Source organism: Oreochromis niloticus, linkage group LG16 (genome assembly GCF_001858045.2).
Source record: "Oreochromis niloticus isolate F11D_XX linkage group LG16, O_niloticus_UMD_NMBU, whole genome shotgun sequence".
NCBI lineage: Eukaryota > Metazoa > Chordata > Actinopteri > Cichliformes > Cichlidae > Oreochromis > Oreochromis niloticus.
The window spans coordinates 1,789,101-1,808,850 of NC_031987.2; the positions used below are offsets into that span (position 1 = coordinate 1,789,101).

At 41.3% G+C, this 19,750-nt stretch overlaps 1 protein-coding gene across 7 annotated transcripts in view; it reads right to left on the reverse strand.

The window, feature by feature from the left end:
• Positions 1–364: 364 nt before the first annotated feature.
• Positions 365–19,750, reverse strand: part of lrp1bb (low density lipoprotein receptor-related protein 1Bb) — a 255,940-nt gene continuing 236,554 nt past the window's right edge. For 6 of the 7 annotated variants that reach the window (XM_025903732.1, XM_025903731.1, XM_019353128.2 and 3 more), the window contains 11 exons: positions 18,859–18,984; positions 18,436–18,600; positions 10,336–10,497; positions 9,636–9,810; positions 9,225–9,329; positions 6,821–6,934; positions 5,097–5,173; positions 4,452–4,542; positions 4,017–4,167; positions 2,324–2,398; positions 365–1,525 (listed from right to left, as the gene is read on the reverse strand). In XM_025903732.1, coding sequence (XP_025759517.1) covers positions 1,385–1,525; positions 2,324–2,398; positions 4,017–4,167; positions 4,452–4,542; positions 5,097–5,173; positions 6,821–6,934; positions 9,225–9,329; positions 9,636–9,810; positions 10,336–10,497; positions 18,436–18,600; positions 18,859–18,984 — 1,382 coding nt within the window. In that variant the 3' untranslated portion in view covers positions 365–1,384. The remainder of the gene's footprint in view (positions 1,526–2,323; positions 2,399–4,016; positions 4,168–4,451; positions 4,543–5,096; positions 5,174–6,820; positions 6,935–9,224; positions 9,330–9,635; positions 9,811–10,335; positions 10,498–18,435; positions 18,601–18,858; positions 18,985–19,750) is intronic. The other variant, XM_019353129.2, reaches the window with a different exon arrangement.

Here is a 19,750-nt window from a genome sequence, read left to right on the forward strand (position 1 = left end):
TATGGTGAGGATGGAGGTGAAATGTGTGGAGACAGAGCCGCTGTAAGTAAGTAAAGTGAAAGGAGACTGAATTATCATTCAGCAGGTGGCATCGACACCGCGTCCCCACCTCCAGGTAATGAATAGTGCCGGCCTTCCTGTACTCACAGGGAGGGCAATAATCTTCCATCAGCCTCCTTCCTCTGCGCAGCAGGTAAAAGACCTCACGCTGCTGATTGACTTGTCGGGTCAGCAGTCATGTGTAACAACTGACAGTTTGATCATTGGTTGAATTGCCTCATAGAAGTGCACACATACTATTACTTCGACATCATATAACACAATCATATAAGTCATTTTGGAGGATCAAGAGAAAGACACAAAGTGGAAATAAGCCCCCTTTATTCAATATCGATTTACATTTTATATAAAAATTACTTACATTTAATACATTTCTTCAAAATACAAGCAGCCAAACAACATACAAATCAAATACAAAATTATAAAATTTCTTATATTTATCATCTTCCTTTTCTGAAGTAACAGATGTGTTTTATAATAACTCTTAATAACTGTTTTTGTAGCTGTGGTAAATCTTTCTTCTCTCCATCTTTAATCCATTTGCTGATATATGATACCTAGAAAAATATGGTATTCTGTCTTTTCAGCGTACAGTACGGGATCCGGGAATCTGATCGGAAAACATTCAGGGTGGGCTTCAATATCTTTCAGCAAAAGATACGTTTGTACGTCATATTACTGCTGAAACAGGGCGACTGAAGATTAAAATCCGTGGAAATGAAAAAGACGGGAGATAATGTGTGAGAAGTGATGGTGTTGATATTATTGTGTCCAGTGGGACTGCCGGAGCAGAGCTGTCAGGTACAGAGATGCAAATAAAAGGAATCAAGCTCCACTTGTCGTTTGTGAAGCTCTCCGGTCCATATGTCACATGAAATAACAAAAAAAGAAAAACCCCAAACTCTTCTCTACTATACATACTTTTTTTTTTCCAGATAAAATGAGCCGGCCCTTCCCCTCATCGCCTCCGCAAAGCGACACTGTATTCCTCTAGAACTACAAACAGGTATGGGTACAAATTCTAGCACTGCATTTTAAGGTTTCAACTGTGCACAAGTGTGGCTTCTGGTATTAATAAAGTTTTTGCAAATCAGCAGCTTTACTTCAGTGTCATACACTATACTGACAGCGCTGTATAACTGATCTCTGACAAACAGAAAGCAAACCATAAGTGGAAAATTAAAGTCTTCAGCACAGCGACGAGGACATTATGCTGATGCTAAACCAGTAAAACCTAAGAGCCTCATAGGAAATAGAAAAATCTTGTTTCCTCCTTCATATTATACACTGTGGTAAAAAAAGAAGTACAAAGTGTAAAGTTAGGCTATGCGGCGGTTTCATGAATTGTCCCCTCGAGTTTCTTTGGGAGTAGCTCTCTCCTCTCATCGATGCTGATGACTGGCTTCCGGCAGTTTTGCCCGTCGATGTAGATCTTTGCATACACTGGATTGGAGTAGTTCATGGGCTAAACGGGCAGGGAAAGAGATGCAAAGAAGAAATGTTAATTTACACACACAAAAAAATATATATTTCACAACAGTAGGAGTCTCGAGGTTGCATTTTAATAGATGTTGTGGATGAGTGTTTTTGTTGGTCGCTTGGAAGCAATCAAAGTCTTCATGTCAGATTCACCTCATACAAACTATCACTTACGTCAGCTTTAATGAAACCTGGGCTCATTTAAATTCATGTACAATTTCCTCTGTCTTGTTGGCTGAGTTTTGATCCAATTTGAATCCATTTAGATGGATCTGCACTCTGTTAGCAGCTAGCAGATTGTTTAAACGATGCTCCATCAGAGGAGGTTTGCTGGAAACAGATGGCGGCTGCATCTCAGCAAAACCAATAAAGTTTGCAAACTTTTCACAGTCCCACAAATATTAGCAAAATGAACAACAGAACTGGACTTGGTGCCAATTGTTGTGGATTTGGGAAACATTTTTTAATAAAAAGTTGATTATTGGAACTTTAAGGAAAGTTTGGTGGTTTTTGGACTGAGTTAGCAAACAAGAGTGAGACTGTAAAACATTACAAGCATGTGCGTATTCATATTCCCAAACTGTCACAAAATGATAAAGGGAGCAAGTATATATCAGATGTCAACATTAGCATGATTTTCGTTTTACACAGTAGTTAAAAATAGCAGAATGTAGCTAAAATGTAGCTACACAAAACACACAAAGCTTCCTCACAGTGAATTTATATACAAATTGATTTTTTTTTCTTCTTCTTCAGAGTAAAAAATAAAGTGTGTAACACTCACCTGTCCAGGGATGACCTCCTTGGGCACAGAATTCATGCCCAAGGTGTGAGGGTCGCTGGATTTTACACACCAGCCCTGCAACAAAACAAGCAGCATGCCATATAAATAAAGAAGAACTCTCACAGTCCAAATATGGGTTTCAAAACTGCACTGAGCCGGACGTACAGAGGCTGGTTTAGATTCACACCAGCATGTCTCGGTTAAAAAAACAGAAAGAACCAGGCAGACTGGACTCACAATAGCAGATGTCAAAGTTGGCAGCTTAAGAAGCAATAGCATTAGGCTTGAACTTGCAGCAGGCGAGCTACATAACTGCATCAGTGAAGGTGTTATGATTCATTTGATATGCTGGGAGTTCGTGTGGGGTGGAGAGCTCTAAACAGAATAAATCACCAGACAGACACACGTCCTCCAGGTTCATGGCATCTGTATATTTTTGCACCCAAGCCAGCTTTTGTAAAATCTCTGCAAAGCCTGATGTAATTCCACCGGATGCATCTCAATTCTAAATATCCCATCCCAGCAGCTGCCGGGCCAGATGCAGAGAACACAGCACTGAATTATTTTCCAATCTGAAAGACACATTTGAACTGTTGTCCTTGCTCTACCCTTCAATTAAAGACGACATAGTGGTGCTGCAGCATCAAGGCTAATAATCAGCAAGTGTGATAAGGACTGGCATCAATCAAGGTCTAAACTTGAGCAGATTTTCTCATCGCTTTTAAAACACTGCAGTATTAACAAGGATGTGGTAGTAAGAGATATACACATATGGCAAATTAAAACAACATTATGCAAATATTTTACAATAAAATAGCCAAGAAACAATCATTAGTTTGTTACGCCGTCTGCCTCTGTCTGCCTGTTCTCGCGCTTTGCAACTTCACTTCAGCCTCCCATGAAAAGTGCACAATGCTTTACGACACACTAATAACTCCTAGTTTTCAGCTGGCTATAAAAAACTGGCTGAGTGTTCTCACTGCAGACATCAAGGTAGAGCTCAAAGGACCTTGAAGCTCTTGATGAAGAGCGCTATAATGACAGAGTCTCTGAGTAGGAGGCCAGACAGTAAGACGAGTTTCATATTAGACTCCTGCTCGACCTTCTTACAGCTGGGCCACATGTGTTTCATAGACAATCTATGTAACTGTATATAAAACTAATATAGTGATGACCATTAAGATTTATCCTCTACATATCCTGATAAAAAGGAGCCAGCATCTGCTGTACTGTAAATTTAACTTATAGGAGATCAAATGGTACAAATTTGTTAAGGTTGTATAAACTTTTAGTTGGAACACACATGCAATAAGTTTTATATGTGCCAAAATAGTTTAGAGAGCAATTATTAAGCTTTCAGTATTTAATGCAGCAGAGTCCTGCAGCTGCCCAATAAAAGTTACATTGAATCAAATATGAGATGAAAACTGAAAATTAATCCACTCACTTTAAATGAGTATGTAGCTAAATGTAATTACATTGACATTTGTATCTGAGAACATACGAACAGATTCGGCTGCATGTGTTAAGCCCCAAAGTTCCTCATTAACTTTCACTCCAGACAAGTTTCACTTAAAATAATCTGGTTTCAGCTCGATCAAGTCAAACACTGAATTCCATCCTATTAAAACAGGAATGATGTGTTGTTCAATGAGCACACGTGACACACACACACACACACACACACACCCACCTTATGAGGGTCAAGTGTGAAGTTTGGGCGCAGCAGGCTGCCTGCATCAGCATGGTTGTCGTGGTCCACTTCATACATGTTGTATGACGGGTTCCCAATTTCCACGTTTATCCCTCCGTTGGTCATGGGCTGCCTCTGCACACGTTTGCCCCTGAGCCGCGCAGAGCACGTCATCATTAACACGACACACAACATGCTGTGAGTGTGCTGCTACACGATGCTACTGGACATACTTGGAGCATTTAACTGTTAGATGGCCATAAACGATGGATTATATCACAGGCTCAGAGTTCAGATCTCCTGCTGAAAGCAAACGTTTCACTCATAAAGCAACAGCATCCATTCATCTTCAAAGCTCTGCGATGCTGGAGCTCTCACCTGTTACTGCTTAGAAGCTTCTTTTTCTTAAATATTTGTATTTCTTTATTGACGTACCTTTGCCTCCGTCGGCAGATATAAACACCTGCTACCACCATCACAATCAAGATGACCAGCAGGACCAGAGGCACAATGATAGCGATGCTCCCTGGGGAACAGAGAGAGGAGAGGCAGTGTGACGTGATGAGCGACCATCAAAGGGGCTCAGATGAATTCACGCAGTGACCGCGGCGTGAACAGAGCCACTTTAAATAACAGCGTTTTCACTTCACAGGGCTTCGCTGTTTGCACATTTCACTCCATTTACATAGTCCAGCACAGGCAGGCTGCACATTCACCTTTAGAAATGTGAGAGATTTTACACTGACATGCACGACTTCAGAATATATATTTTTTCTGCAAATCTTACATTTAAGTTGAAGACAGAGGAGTCATATTACTGAACCCTGACGGGCTGGTGACTGCAGCCCCTCTAATTCAAACAAGGAAACCCCGCTGAGCAGAGCCCTTTGTGCTCAAATGATACAAACCGGAGAGGTTGGTAAGAGTTCAGTAGTTCGACGCCAATCGGGACCAAATGCAGTGACGATACTCAGATGTACAAGTTATCATTTCACTGAAATGCAATAAGGTCAGTGAACCAGTAACACGCAGGTATTCAAACAGGACATTTTAAGGCTTGTTGACATTCCCAGTCCTCACCTCCGCTCGTGTTGTCTGATCTGCTGCTTTTAGGGGCGGGTCTCTCACACTGTGTTCCTGCCCAATTGGCTGAACACCTGAAGGAGGTCAAAAGAGAATATAAATAAACTATCATTAGCATACTTTGGCTGCAGAGAGGCTGCTGAGAAAACAACTTTGCGAAATGATCTACGATATGATGTGACTGGCTTACATATACGGCACACGGCTTAGATTCAACACAAACAAAACACCACCTGGAGAGAGAGCACTAAGCACATACATGTTGTGTCCGTAAAGAGCTTAATGTGAACTGACGTGTTGAATATTCAGTGTATTAACAAAAAACAGGAAAGAGCAAAGGATGACAACAAGTCGTCATCTCATTTGTGTTCCAATGGGATCCGATGGGCGTGATGCATGACCCTTGTTAGAGGAGGTGACATCTAATTTAGCTGACGCTAAAGCATGTAAAGCATGAGTGATCTGGTGGGGGCGGCAGGGTGATGATAGGATGAAACTATCCTAAATAACATGCACTTGCAGAATCAGAACATCAGGCTTTCAAAGATACCAAATGTCACAATGATAAGAACTTTATTAGCGCATTGGACGTAACCTGGGTCTTTATTTTCCCGCCTTTGAGAAGCAAAAACCAGGATGGAACTGAGTCCCTTCAACGAAGAAACCTGGCTAAGCTGTAAAAGTTTAAGGCCTTAAATATGAACACCGATTAAAGATGACATGTTCAGCCTAGTAAATTATGTGCAGTGACCGGTCAGGACGTATTTAGCTAGCCATCATGCGCAGGCTGCAAATGCACTGATGCCCACATCACACACACAGTGTTATGTTGTAATCTTCCCGTGGTTCATGTGTGCAAGGTGACGCCTGCATGAGATGGGTGGCAGTAAGAGGCAACAAACGTTATGCAGCAGCCGGTGATGTAATAAGTGCCCCAACTACAACGTAGTGGTGCTAATATACATTAGCAACACCTTTATCTACCATGAAAGACTGCTGGTGCTGCTACTATGTCTGTCATTTATAATAGAAATAGGAATCATGTTTGCCTTTAAGCAGCAGTATATAGCATCCTGTACTGCTACCGCTTAGCTTGGCCCACCAGAAAGAGAGCTACAGCTAGCTGTGTCCTAAAGTAACAAAGTGAGCATAGCAACATGCTTCAAATAAAAACTATTTCCTGTTTTAAAGCCGTTTAAATACCAAAGGTTAAAATGAAATACTGTCACATGTAACTACTTAGAAGAAACTCGGCAGAATTTCTACAAAATTCTGGTTTTGAACCTTAGAACAGAAACAAGCCACCTGACCAGTGCTGCAGTTAGTGTTCGACCCAAAAAGGCTGTCACATATTTTTGCTCTTTCTTACTGCAGCGAACATATTCAACACGTGTTAGTGCTAATAATAGTCATAATTATAGTCATGTTGTGGTAATAGAATTTTTTTCCATACAGAAATAAATATAAGTCCACATATTCTAATAAAACAATATTATAGTGTTCTGTGTCAGTCCACCAGGGTAGCATTATTTTCCATTCACGATGAGTCATTACTATATCCAGCACTTATTACATGACAAGCTGCTACAAGGAGGCACCATCACAGAGACGCCTATATGCTGGACTGAGGCTGAAATGAAGCCGAATGGAGTGGGGGTGGGTTGTGTACAAAAGGAGGTGAGTGGGCGCTGAATACAGCTGGAGAGGTGAGAGGGACCTACTTGCAGCGTGGTTTGTTAAGAGCTGTTAATGTGCACATCCCCTCATTCTGACAGAAGTAATCGCAGGGGTTGGCCAGCTCATCACAACGTTGGTTCTTGAACCCTGACGTGCAGCTGCAAAACATGTGTTTGGAGTGACAAAAGGGCCCAAGAACTGTTCAACTGTCGGCTGCCTCATGAGTGGCGACAGAACGCTAAACCCTGTTAGCAGCTTAAGTCAGAAGATGCAACAAGACAGTGCGACGTCTGCAAATTAGCAAAACAGATGAACAAACGTCCCTGCTCAGCACGAGAGGCGGACACCTGCGGGGCCTGCTGCACATTACTGAAACTGTTAAACAAGAACTTTGGGCCCCAACATGATGGTTGTTTGTATCCACATAAATACATTTAGTTTTATTAAACAATAGAAATGACAGCTTACGGGGGAAATAATGATTTGATTCTCTGTTGAATTTGTGAGTTTGTCACTGACAACAACATCAACAATCTCTCAGACTGAAAATTAACCAGAAACACAAAAAAGCAAATTATATAAAAGCTCTAAATGAATTTGCATGTCACTGAGTGAAATACGTATCTGATCCATACGTATGTCATAATCAATCAATCAATCAATCAATCAATCAATCAATCCCAGATATTCCTGATTTCAACTCCTGTGTTCCGGTCCAACCTCTGCACCACCACGTGTGAGACCGAAGAGTGTCAAAGGTCGCCAGTGCCAAGACTGTAGACCTGCACAAGGCTGGAATAGGATACTATCAGCAAGAAGCTTGGTGAGAAGGTGACAACGGCTGCTGCAATTATTATTATCATCCTCAGTCTGGAGCTCCATGTGAGAGCTTCCATCATGGGATGAGGATGATCACAAAGGCTCTGGATCAGCCCAAAGCTCCACGGCACACCGACAGGCCCGACTTAAGTTTGTGAACTTCTAAATGATTCAGAGAAGGCTCAGGAGAAAGTGCTGCGGTCAGATGAAACCAAAACTGGCAACAGCTCAGCCCACTGTGTTTGGGGATGTTTTTCTGATAGTGTACAGGATGGCTTTGCCTCCCTGAGGGGGCCAATGGAGAGGGCCACGTACCGTAACATCTCGGACAAGAACCTCGGCCATGGACGAGTTTCCAGCATGAAAATGACTCATGTCATGCAGGAAGGACCAACTCATGTTTTGCTCGGGGATCAATTATTTATTTCCATCACTGACATGCAAATTATTTTATACCTTTTATGTTTGATAAAAACGTACAAATTTAGGGATCAAATAATTCTTTCCCCACTGCACAGCTGACTGGATATTTCTAACTGTAGATGCTAAAATAACTTTGCTTTTGTGCAGAAAAGGAAAAGAGCAACAACATAAAGTCATACAGTATATAGCTGCTTAACAGGAATGTTTGAACTTTGTTAGACAACAGTGAAATGTTGAGGTATTCTCTTCGTGTATTTGAGGTTTTTAAAGCAAGAATTATTCCAGCCGTAGCAGCGCCGCCCGCTGAGCTTTCTTCTTTAGGTAGGCTTGATGAAATATACATTTACTCAGAGTATTAAGGTCAAACATTATGATTTCTTGATGCCGACATATCCATCATCTCACATAATCTCTCATCTTGCAGCAAATAATAAACCACATTATCAGGATCTGTTAACCTCATCGAATAAGATGGAATCATTTGCATAGAAATTGATTCCCCTGGAATCTGTGAGCGGCGCCTGCAAATTTCAATTTAACTACAGTGGACAATGGGCATTTAAAAAAATTGAGAGTTGGCCTTTGAAATGGATTTCCAATTTCCTCCTTGGACAGATTTTTAACACAGCACTGCGTGTGATTATAGCGGAGGAGGTATTCATTTACAGGGAGGCCTCTGAGTAGCCTTTCGCTGTGATTTCTTCACGTGTGCCACTCAAGCTTTAGTCTCGTGCAATCTTTCGAGCTTCGTGACACGCTGAACTACCGAGAAACTTCTAAACCCTCTGACTGAAGAGAGCCACAGAGGCCTGACATCAGCTCTCAGCTGCAAGGAGGAAAAGTGTGATATGTTGAGAATAGCTGGCTTTGAAGGAGTCTGAAACCATTTTTATCTTCCTAAAACCTTAAGCCACAGCGAGGTGTCACACAGCACAGGATGCTGTACCGGCACTCGGCCCCCTGCTGTTTCACGGCCTCCACATAGTGACATCAAACCTTCAACTTAAGGATTTCTTTCCAAAGGGAGACATCTATCTCGCGCTGTTCTCGAAGCAGGGGAATGGTACCCGCGACGACTTTCAGTTTTTAAAGCCGGGCTTTCTAGGGCACAGAGCCGGCGTCTGAATCGAAACAGTGATGTGAGTGTGAATAACAGTGCAGAACATTGAGTTTTTCCTTACTTTCACCCATTAGGCAGTGACTTACTGACAGAAAGGCAGGTTGGTGTCAGGGTCCAGGTGGCAGGTACCTCCATTGTAGCAATATCCGTCACACAGCTGACAGCTCGGTGCTATTCTGCCATTTGTGCAGCTAGAGGGTGAAGAAATAATGGATTCTAGTTACAACCAGAAAACTATACTTACAGGAAGCAGCGAGTTCAGCTCGCTTCAAATTCACTGACATGACCAAACCTAAAACGCTACAGGCTACGTGGCCTTAAATTATTGATTTAATTAAATCAATTCTTCCCGCCGGCAGCCTGTGGGTGAAGCAACTGAGCCCTGAATGAACAATATACTGTTTAACTTGTTTTTTTCCATGAATAAAAATCAACCATGAAGCCTCACAGCGAAAGGGATGATGGACAAGAGTAGCGAGTAAATACGGAGCACTGACTTGCAAACCACTTCTCCCGTCTCCTCGTTAATGAGGCAAGGAGCTCCGTGGCATCGGAGACACTTGTCCACCTCGCACTTGTTCCCCTCAAACCTGGCGGGACACACGCATTCCACGTAGCCGCTGCTGGATAAAGTGCAGGCCTTGGAGTTCACGCAGTAGTGATGACAAATGTCTGTTTTAGGTTTGCAGAGATAAACAGAGAGAGAGGATAATGTAGAAACATAGTCTAAGCTGATCAGAACAGTACATGGCTTTAATGGGACTTAATTATCCACATCAAATGATATCTTAGCCACAGATGAAAACATATCACCCTTTGGGCAAGCAACAGTGGGAAAAACTAATGATGTGCAGATGAAATTGTTTCCCCGCAACCCATTATGTCAAAGCGCAGCAAAAGAAAATACATTATCACCCCGGTGCAGAAACACCCAAAGGTTGTTTGATGGTAGAATTTTTATTTTTGTTTATCTGCAAATTAAAGCAAATGTGGTGTTTTTGGAAAGAAGAGACTTTGAGGGGATTGCTTTTGTCTCTCGCTCAGAGTGGGAACTCTCAAACGCTTTGTTCTGTGGATTTTGAGACATAACTGAATTCAAACTGATGATTTTCTTTTGATTAGGTGCTACTGCCAGTCACAGGCAGCCAGGGGAACATCAATGACTCTTTGTGTTTGTTTGCTGCCAACAGGACTCACGATAAAGACAGCGGTCCCCGGTATACTCGGCCATACAGCGGCACACCGGCTGGTTCCCCTGAGTCACGTCGCACGTTCCCCCGTTTAAACAGTAATTGTCACAAATCCTTTTCTCACAAAAAGGCCCTGAGAATCCGACAGGGCAGCGGCACGTGGGCTTTCCTGAAAAGAAATATGAGAATAAAAGGTTATTAGAGCACGGGAAGACGGAAATCAGCAACGAACTGATGAATTAATCCATCACAGAACTGCTTTAGTTTGTTCCACAGAGCCCAAACTGCTGTGCACAAACATGATGCATCCACGCACCACTGCCTCGTAGCTGTAAACACACCTGGAAACAGACCTATACAGATGCACTTCATATTTATATGGATATATACAGGACTGTGCAAAAGTCTTGAGCCTCACCTAATTTCTTTATAGAGAAAGAAATTATTATTATTATTCTTGATATAGAACTCAAGGTGCTACAATAAAACACAGAAAACACAAACAAAGTCATCTTGAGCAATAATTTCACTCATTTTCAGTCACATGACTGTAGCTGATGATTTTCAAAGGTTTCTTTGGTTTATTTGCTGATGAAGATAAAGGAAATAAATAACTTCACCCTGTAAGACCCAACATCACAAAATAGCCAGAAAACTCTGATTTTTTGGAACTGATATGTTTATTAACCCTTATAACAAAATCCACACATATCATGTTGTATATGATATTTTTTTTGTTTCGCATTTAATTTATTGGGTGTTTTTGGCAACTTTTTATTAACAACAATGTTAATTTTAGACCAAAAAGAGTTTTGTCCATAACATTGTGAAATTATGGCAAGTATTGATCATGTTGATGAGACAGAGGTCTCAGAAACTCATGTAGCAAATATGATACAAAGGGCAATACAGGGTTACGGTGTGAGCCGGACGACATAGCACTTTGTTACCAGCAGCATCAGTAAAACATATAATTTGTTTTACTGATGCTGCTGTCAAGAAGCAATTCATAATGAAGGGAAACAGGCAGAAAAATCTGAGGTATGGCAATAGAAGTAAGAAGTGGACAGAATACTAACAGCAACAGGTCATATGATGAATTCAAGGATCTAGATTTGGATGGAGTGAAAGAAGCCTGGAGAAAACTCACAGACATTACAAGAAAGCAGGCTGCTGGTTTCGCTCACTGGGTGGAGACAACCTGTATGCTGTTAAGGCCTCGAGCCATTTTCTGTGTCACTTCTGTTGGTCTTACATCCGTCTTATATCTACTGTCCCAATGCAATAAAGTCTAAAAAGCCCCAAAACAGAAATATCAGAAAATACCAGGAAAATTGTGATAACAAATATCGACTTTCAAGCTTGTTAAAATCGTACAAACTCTATAAAATACAGCCTCATATGCTGTATTTCCATGCATGTAGGAATGGCCATCGAGAAGCGTTTTTTCTAGTGAAATGGTTCCCAGTAGTTCAATTTCTTGGAATTGTTAGCCTGCTTGCCTATTGATTCTCCTTATCGATCTCAGTTGGTGAGTCGGAGCAGGAAACAGTGGTGGAGTCTACAGTGTGGATATAAACATTACTTTTATTTTTATTGCACAGAAAGGTGAGAACACGATGGTGAAGTGCAAACTGCATCCAGGACCGAAACAACCGCATCATGCTGCTAACACAACGCTTTGGCTCTGTGCAAGCACCTGCACAGACAGCATGCTAATGCTAAGCTAGGTAAGAACCCAGAGTGATGGAGTCTGAGTGACTGCTGACCCCAGACCAGCAGCCACAGTTATAAAGATTGTATAAATACCTTGGTGTGAAACTGTGTTACAATCCTAGAGCTCACACACGTGTAAAAGAAAAAGCACAGAGTGAAAACGATCTTCACACAGACCGTACAGACACACATGAACTGCACGTTCTGATTATTTTTACAATTAGAGACGTCTGAGTGGTGAAAATTGCCTCCTTGTGCGGGTAATCTGACACAGTAACCTTCCAATCATGCTTGCCGTTTTTATAACGGACAGGCGAGAGCAGGAAACAAGTTCAAGAGGTGTTCAGAAAAGGTAACAATTGAACACTACTTACACAGCACACAACCAAGTTGCCATGGATACAGGTCTCGCCATGTAGGTCACACTACACCACTTGGTAATTTCACACTCTACAATTCTGTGCCTGGAATAATCTGACTTTGAAACGTCCAAAGGAAATCAAACTCCTTCCATTTGGATCTGATAACTCAATAACTGATGGGCAAAACGTCACAGCTATGAACTGCCTACTGCGCTCAGCTCTTCTCTTCATTTCTGTAAAACTAAAGTGAACATTAGTTCAGGTTTTCACAAATACTGATGCCAACTGTTCTTGGATGGGTCAGCAAGCTGCAATGTAACTTTTATAGACTTCTTACTTAAGTTTCTTAAATATTGAATATTATCTCATTATGAGATGCATAAGTCAAACTGTTTCACTGCTGTTATTTAGTAATACAAGGAAAAACTTGTATGAAAGGCATCACTAAAATGTTACAAATGCATGTAAACTTGTTACCATAGGAACGTGGTAGTGTAAACACTGAAATGAGCTCAAACGTCCTGGTCCACCTTTTGCAATGGTGTCACTGCTATGCAGATGACACGCAGCTCTATCTGTCCATGAAGCCAGGTAACACACACCAATTAGTTAAACTGCAGGAATGTCTTAAAGACATAAAGACCTGGATGGCTGCTAACTTTCTGCCTCTTAATTCAGATCAAACTGAGGTTATTGTACTCGGCCCTGAAAATCTTAGAAATATGGTATCTAAGCAGATTCTTACTCTGGATGGCATTACCTTGGCCTCCAGTAACACTGTGAGGAACCTTGGAGTCATTTTTGACCAGGACATGTCCTTCAACGCACATATTAAACAAATATGTAAGACTGCTTTCTTCCATTTGTGCAACATCTCTAAAGTTTGAAATATCCTGTCTCAGAGTGATGCTGAAAAACTAGTTCATGCATTTATTACTTCCAGGCTGGACTACTGTAATTCTTTATTATCAGGATGTCCTAAAAACTCGCTGAGAAGCCTTCAGCTGATCCAAAATGCTGCAGCAAGAGTCCTGACAGGGACTAGAAAGAGAGAGCAGATTTCTCCTGTTTTGGCTTCCCTTCATTGGCTTCCTGTTAAATCCAGAATTCAAAATCCTGCTCCTCACATACAAGGTCTTAAATAATCAGGCCCCATCTTATCTTAATGACCTTGTAGTACCATATCACCCTATTAGAGCACTTCGCTCTCACACTGCAGGCCTACTTGTTGTTCCTAGAGTGTTTAAAAGTAGAATGGGAGGCAGAGCCTTCAGTTTTCAGGCCCCTCTTCTGTGGAACCAGCTTCCAGTTTGGATTCAGGAGACTGATAGAGGTATTTTCCTGTTAAAAAGGAGTTTTTCCTTCCCACTGATGTCAAGTACTTGTTCATATGGAGTCGTTTGATTGTTGGTCTTTTCTCTGTTTTATTGTAGCATCTTGAGGTGACGGCTGTTGTGATTCAGCGCTGCATAAATAAAACTGAACTGAATAGATGTCCACATGTATCTGCTGCACCAAGCATTTTAGACAATGACCATCTCAAGCCTGACTACAATACTGTGAATTCTGGGTAATTTAAGACCTTTTACAAAATGAAATAAATTCATAGTTGAATATTTATGGGATATTTTTTTATTATTGTTACAAGTGTAACAATAATAAAAAATAATACAAACAAAGGAAAATTATTGAAAAAAAATACTGCATCTTGCATGAAATCTGCATAAAATCTTAATGTGCTGCAAACCTGCAGCAGCGCTTTGATGCTGTGGTTTCTAATTTTGGCATTGTTGTCTGCTTCTCCTAATCACTCACCCAGGTACAGATGATTTCATTGGGAAAACAAAAACAGCTGATGATATCTTCACTGATGTCTACATTGAGAGGGTGATTTTCTTCTTATTGTTGTTTCATAACAATGCCAGCAAATCATAATTTATGACATTTTGTTGTGTCCCAAAAGTCAAATTAGTTGTCACTGATTGTTCTCATAGCAACACCAGCCTGATCGAGTCTTCACACCAAATATATACGCATCAAGTTTTTGTGTGCCAGAGATGCAGCCTGATGCTAATTTGTGCAGAGCAAGGCGAACAGAGGCAAGTGTATCTGCATGAGTTTAACGGTTCACCTGCTTCTCAGTGGGCTGCAGACACCTGTGAATTCTCCTGATAGGGTGACAATCAGAAATGAAGAGCATCCTTACTGTCACGTTTTCTAAGTAGCTGCAACCACAACAACTTCTCAGCTCAGTGCTTTCAAACAGTGGACGAACACTGGAGGAATTCCTGGTACATTAGTAAAAACAATAAGGAAACTCTATTTATTCACCAGCTGATAACAAACATACAGATAAACTAACTAATGTTTAACAGATCCAAAAAAACAACAACCCACAACCAGGAAACAACAAAAGCACAAAATAAATGCCAAAGGCTACAAAAAAGTTGAAGCACAGATACCAGAAACACAGGAAGTCACAAAGGAAAGAAGGAGCAAAACAGACGACCTGACAGAGTTAATTATTTTAAGATTATGTGCAGCCTGCTGTTTATTTCTCAGTTTATGGCTACAGATTATAGCTGTGAAGCCCTAAACGGGCTCGATTTAAAGATTAAAAGTTACTGTCCCACAGCCTAATAAAGAAGACGTGAAAACACTTTGTGTTGTCAGCAGATCAAAGTGTAATTAACTGTATTGATTGAACAGGTATTCTTGTGTTTTTGTTCCAGCTTCTAAACGAGTATAAAAAAAGACTCAGCAGCTTCCTTCTGAGAATTAAGAGCAAAAACATTCATATAGTTTTTTCTTCACTTAAAGAAAACATCATAACATTAGTAACTTTACATCATTTGTGGCGTGAGTAACGAGCTGCATCTATAAACTGCCTCCCAGCACAGATCTGTGTTGCACTCTAAATATGCTGTAAAGTTGTGACCATGTTGGTCGAGCCACGTCAAAATTACAGCCGTGTTTGTGGCACAGAAGCTGACTTTATGCTCAGCCTTTGCACCCCTCAAACACATCATCAAGTTCACCGATGACACGACTGTGGTGGGTCTCATCAGCAAGAACGATGAGTCAGCATTCAGAGAGACGCTGCAGCAGCTAACGGGCTGGTGCAGAGTCAACAACCTGTCTCTGAATGTGGACAAAACAAAAGATGATTATCGGATTCACAAGAGCACGGAGAGATCACTGTCCACTAACCTTAACCCTTAACATGGATGGATCCTCTGTGGAGGTCGTTAAGAGCACCAAATTCCTGGTGTTCACCAGAACCTCTCCTGGTCCCTCAACACCAGCTCCATAACTAAGAAGGCCCAGCAGCGTCTCTACTTCCTGTGGAAGCTGAGAAAAGCCCATCTCCCTCCATCCATTCTCACCACCTTCTACAGTTGGACTATCGAGAACGTCCTGAGCAGCTGCATCACTGTCTGGTACGGTAACTGCACCGTATCGGATCGAAATACCTGACAACGAATATTGAGAACAGCTGAGAAGATCATTGGAGCCTCTCTTTCCTCCATCACGGACACTTATCCCACCCACTCCATCCACAAAGCCACCAGCATGGTGGAGGACCCCACACACCCACTCACACACACTCTTCACCCTGCTGCCTTCTGGAAAGAAGTACCGGAGCATCCAGGCCCTCCCTGCCCGACTGAGGAACAGTTTCTTCCCCCAAACCATCACACACACACACACACACACACACACACACACAACTTCATACATCAAGTTACTTTTTGCACAGTACTCAGTCTTTTGCACTGCCCACTGTCATTGTTGCACTTTTGTGTTGCACTGTTGTGTCTGTATCGTTCTGCTCTGTCTGGTGTAACAATGTTTTTGCTTTGTTTTATGCAGGTTTTGCACACTTGCACTTCACGCAGTCCTGTGTTGATTGTCTTATATGTCATATGTAGCACCATGGTGTTGGAGGAACACTGCTCCACTGTGTGGTGTACCACTGCACATGGTGGAAATGACAATAACTTGACTTGAAATCTGTACTCATACAGAGGTGGTTAGAAACCAAAGGGGAACACGGCACAGCTGAAAGCACTCAAGACTATAAGACAGAGAGGGAATATAACCTCAAACAAGAAACAGGAGAAACCCAACTATCCAAGTAAAACAGGAAACACAAAGACTGGGCACCCACAGGGCAAAGGGACAGAAAGGAGGTTAAAGGTTATCAATCCTACTCTGCATCAGCACCGACATGACAGCACAATCCATGACACAACATCCAGCTGTTTACTGACGATAACATGTTTTCTGGTAAACTAACAGGTTACAGATTGTGTTTTTTGAGTGCAGCCACATGAACAGATGGAAATACGAGGCCACAGAATATCAAACCTCAGAAAAGATTGTTTACAATTCTATGCAGTAAATTTCTATCAACAGCTTGAGAAAAAATATGCAAATTGTTTCAGTCAGACAAACTGAGCCGCACTTTCTGAACTGCAGATTCGAGTCATCTTCATGTCGTAGCAATTATCCAAACTACATCCTTTAACTGCATCCATCTCCCTATTTTCCTGCTAATGGGCGGGAACATGAATCGTTGAGCTGACAACACTTTAAAGATGGCACTCTACACTTTGGATGTTTGGCTTCAGGGAGAAGTTTTGGATAATCAGAGCAGTCGAGAATCATAAAGGAAAGACGTGGCTGAAGGCCACCAGCCTGACGGGAGAGGAAATAATAAAGTAATAAACGTAGCGGACAGTAACTGTGCTGGATCATACACAACCAGCGAGCGCTGAGGAGACAAGAAGTCATGCACAAGTTACACAAATGTGTTTAGACAACTATGACCCACAACTGTTATGATATATTTACTTGCCTTTTTTTATTTGACACAGTATAAAGTTCTTTACTTTCATGTCACAGAGACACAGGTTTGTTTAAAATGTGCTGCTGCCAAAAGTTCAGTTAAAATCCAGGTAAAACAGTCGAATCTGTGAAGGTGGAAATTCAATGACACCTTCTGTTTTTATGGATGAGACTGGGAATAAATCCAGCCTCCAAACTGACTGTGAGTTTCCTTTTTTATCACCAAAGGAGAGATCCTGTTTGACTATAATCCATCGCTTTTGTCACTCAGTCATTTAGAGCGACGCTTGGTTTGCATTAGACGTGTGGTCAATGCAGTAAAACAGCACACAGTTAAACACAGCACACATTTTCCTCTGCCCACTAAGAAAGGAAAATCACTTCAGTATGTAAGCAGCATAAACAGGTCCAAGACCCGATCATCAATATTAACCATGAAAGACCCCAAACAATGTAATATTCACGTACTTCATCTCTTTTAAAGAGTTTTAATGAGCAGCACTTATTTTACCATCTGCTTAAGTCACATTAAGTTGTAAGAAAACAATAAAAATACTGTATTTGTAAAAACATTTATTTCCTGTTAGGTAATTAAATTCATGTAATTGATAAATATTTAATGAATTGAAACCACTTGAATAAAGCCAATAATAAATCATGCCACACCTTTCTATATTAGGCCAATAAATATGTTTCATTTTTTATCTGTATTTTTTTTTTTTTAAAAGCAACTTAACTACTGTGATGTGAGAATGACATACAAAGGCTTTTAAATCCAGGAAAGCTTATTTAATAGGTCTGTACGTCCTGATTCAGTTTCACTGCTGATCTCAGGAGAGCTCCTCAATGGAGACCTTCACATGAAAGGTTGGAGGCTCCTTTCAGAGCAGCATCAATGATAAAACTGCTCAACTGGCTTATGTAATGCAGCCGAATCTGAACTGATGAGAGGAAGCTGCATCATTTTAAATGAAGACAAATGTGTCTGCGTGCCATCAAGCAGGGGTCAGTGTGTTTAAATCAAAACTGGGATGTTAGTCACTGGTAAACAAAGAACGTAAAGAATCCTGCAGCATAAACGTTCATATGAATTATTCTTCGTGCAGCGACTCATAGAAACACGTCAAACATGTCCAAAGGAATCATGCAGTAAACAGGTTTTGAAAGCACAGACGTACCCAGTGGCGAGCCCATGCAGGTGCCTCCGTTTAGGCAGTAGTCTGTGCAGTGGTTGACCTCACAACGCTCCCCTGAAAAGTCAGGCCAGCAGTAGCACCTCCAGTCTCCTTTCTCATTGGCTAAGCAGCGGCCTCCATTCTCACAGGGGGGGCGGCACAGTTCACCTTCACAGCGGCAAAGTTTGTATCACTTACTGCAGCGCCATGTGCACAGTCACATGATATTTAACAGTGTTATGGAGCTAATGTGAGACAGCGACAAGCACAGAAGTGTGAACCTCAGACTGCATGCAGGAGGAGTTTTTATCACCAGCAATGTTCACTAAACACGTGTGTGTTATGGAAAATATATCTTAGTGACGCTTTAGAAAGCTGCTCATTGTTATATATTCACAGTCAATATTATGGTCAACGGTTGGATACCTGAGACGTTGACATCATTGCAGGTGCCGTTCACCAGCACCTTCCCCTCTGGACAGGTACACCTGGCACCAGTCGGGTTGAGCAAACACATGAAGTCACAGGACATTCTCGAGCATGGATTGGGTCCTGTGGACAAACAACAGATCATCTGTAACCTGCGACCAGAACAACTTTTTCTTTTTGTGAAACGTGTGGTTGTTCTTTTTTTAATAGAGATATTTATTTTAAGTGTGATGGTTTTTGTGAGCTTTAGAGGTACAGCACATGAATCATTTTACACATGCATCTTCACATTGAATAATCAAAAGCTGAGAATTCCTCCTGTATAACTGATGTGTCACTTTTAGAAGTGCTGCTTTTAGCAGACAGAGGACGACATGTTCATGTTGTAACTCTACTGTGAATCAAACTGCTTTAACTCTGGTTTCTATTATGGTAGTCATGAAACAGGCCCTGCAACACAACTCAACATAATGTTTGAATATGAAGCTGCTGTCAGACGTTAACACGTGAGCATGAATGTCATCTACATGCACCCTCATTAAACTGGGTTTGTGCCACTCTTCGTGACAGTTCATTTGAATTAGTTGGTTTTTCGGGTGGGACCTGGCGTTCCAGAAGCTTAATGTCACCCTGCTGATCATTGTCCTGTTCAAGTTTCACCCGCCTGTTAGTCTGAGGGTAGTCCTTCTCTTTCATTATTCACTTTGCTATGTACAGAAACATGTGAATGAAATTCTTCCTTTGGTGCCAAACAGAAAAATGCATGTATAAAACTGATAACTATAATAAATGATCATTTAAAAAACAACAGAAACAGTTATAAAGAACTACATTAAGTACAATAAAAGAAATATAATATAAATCTAAGATAGAAATAAAATAAGAAGAA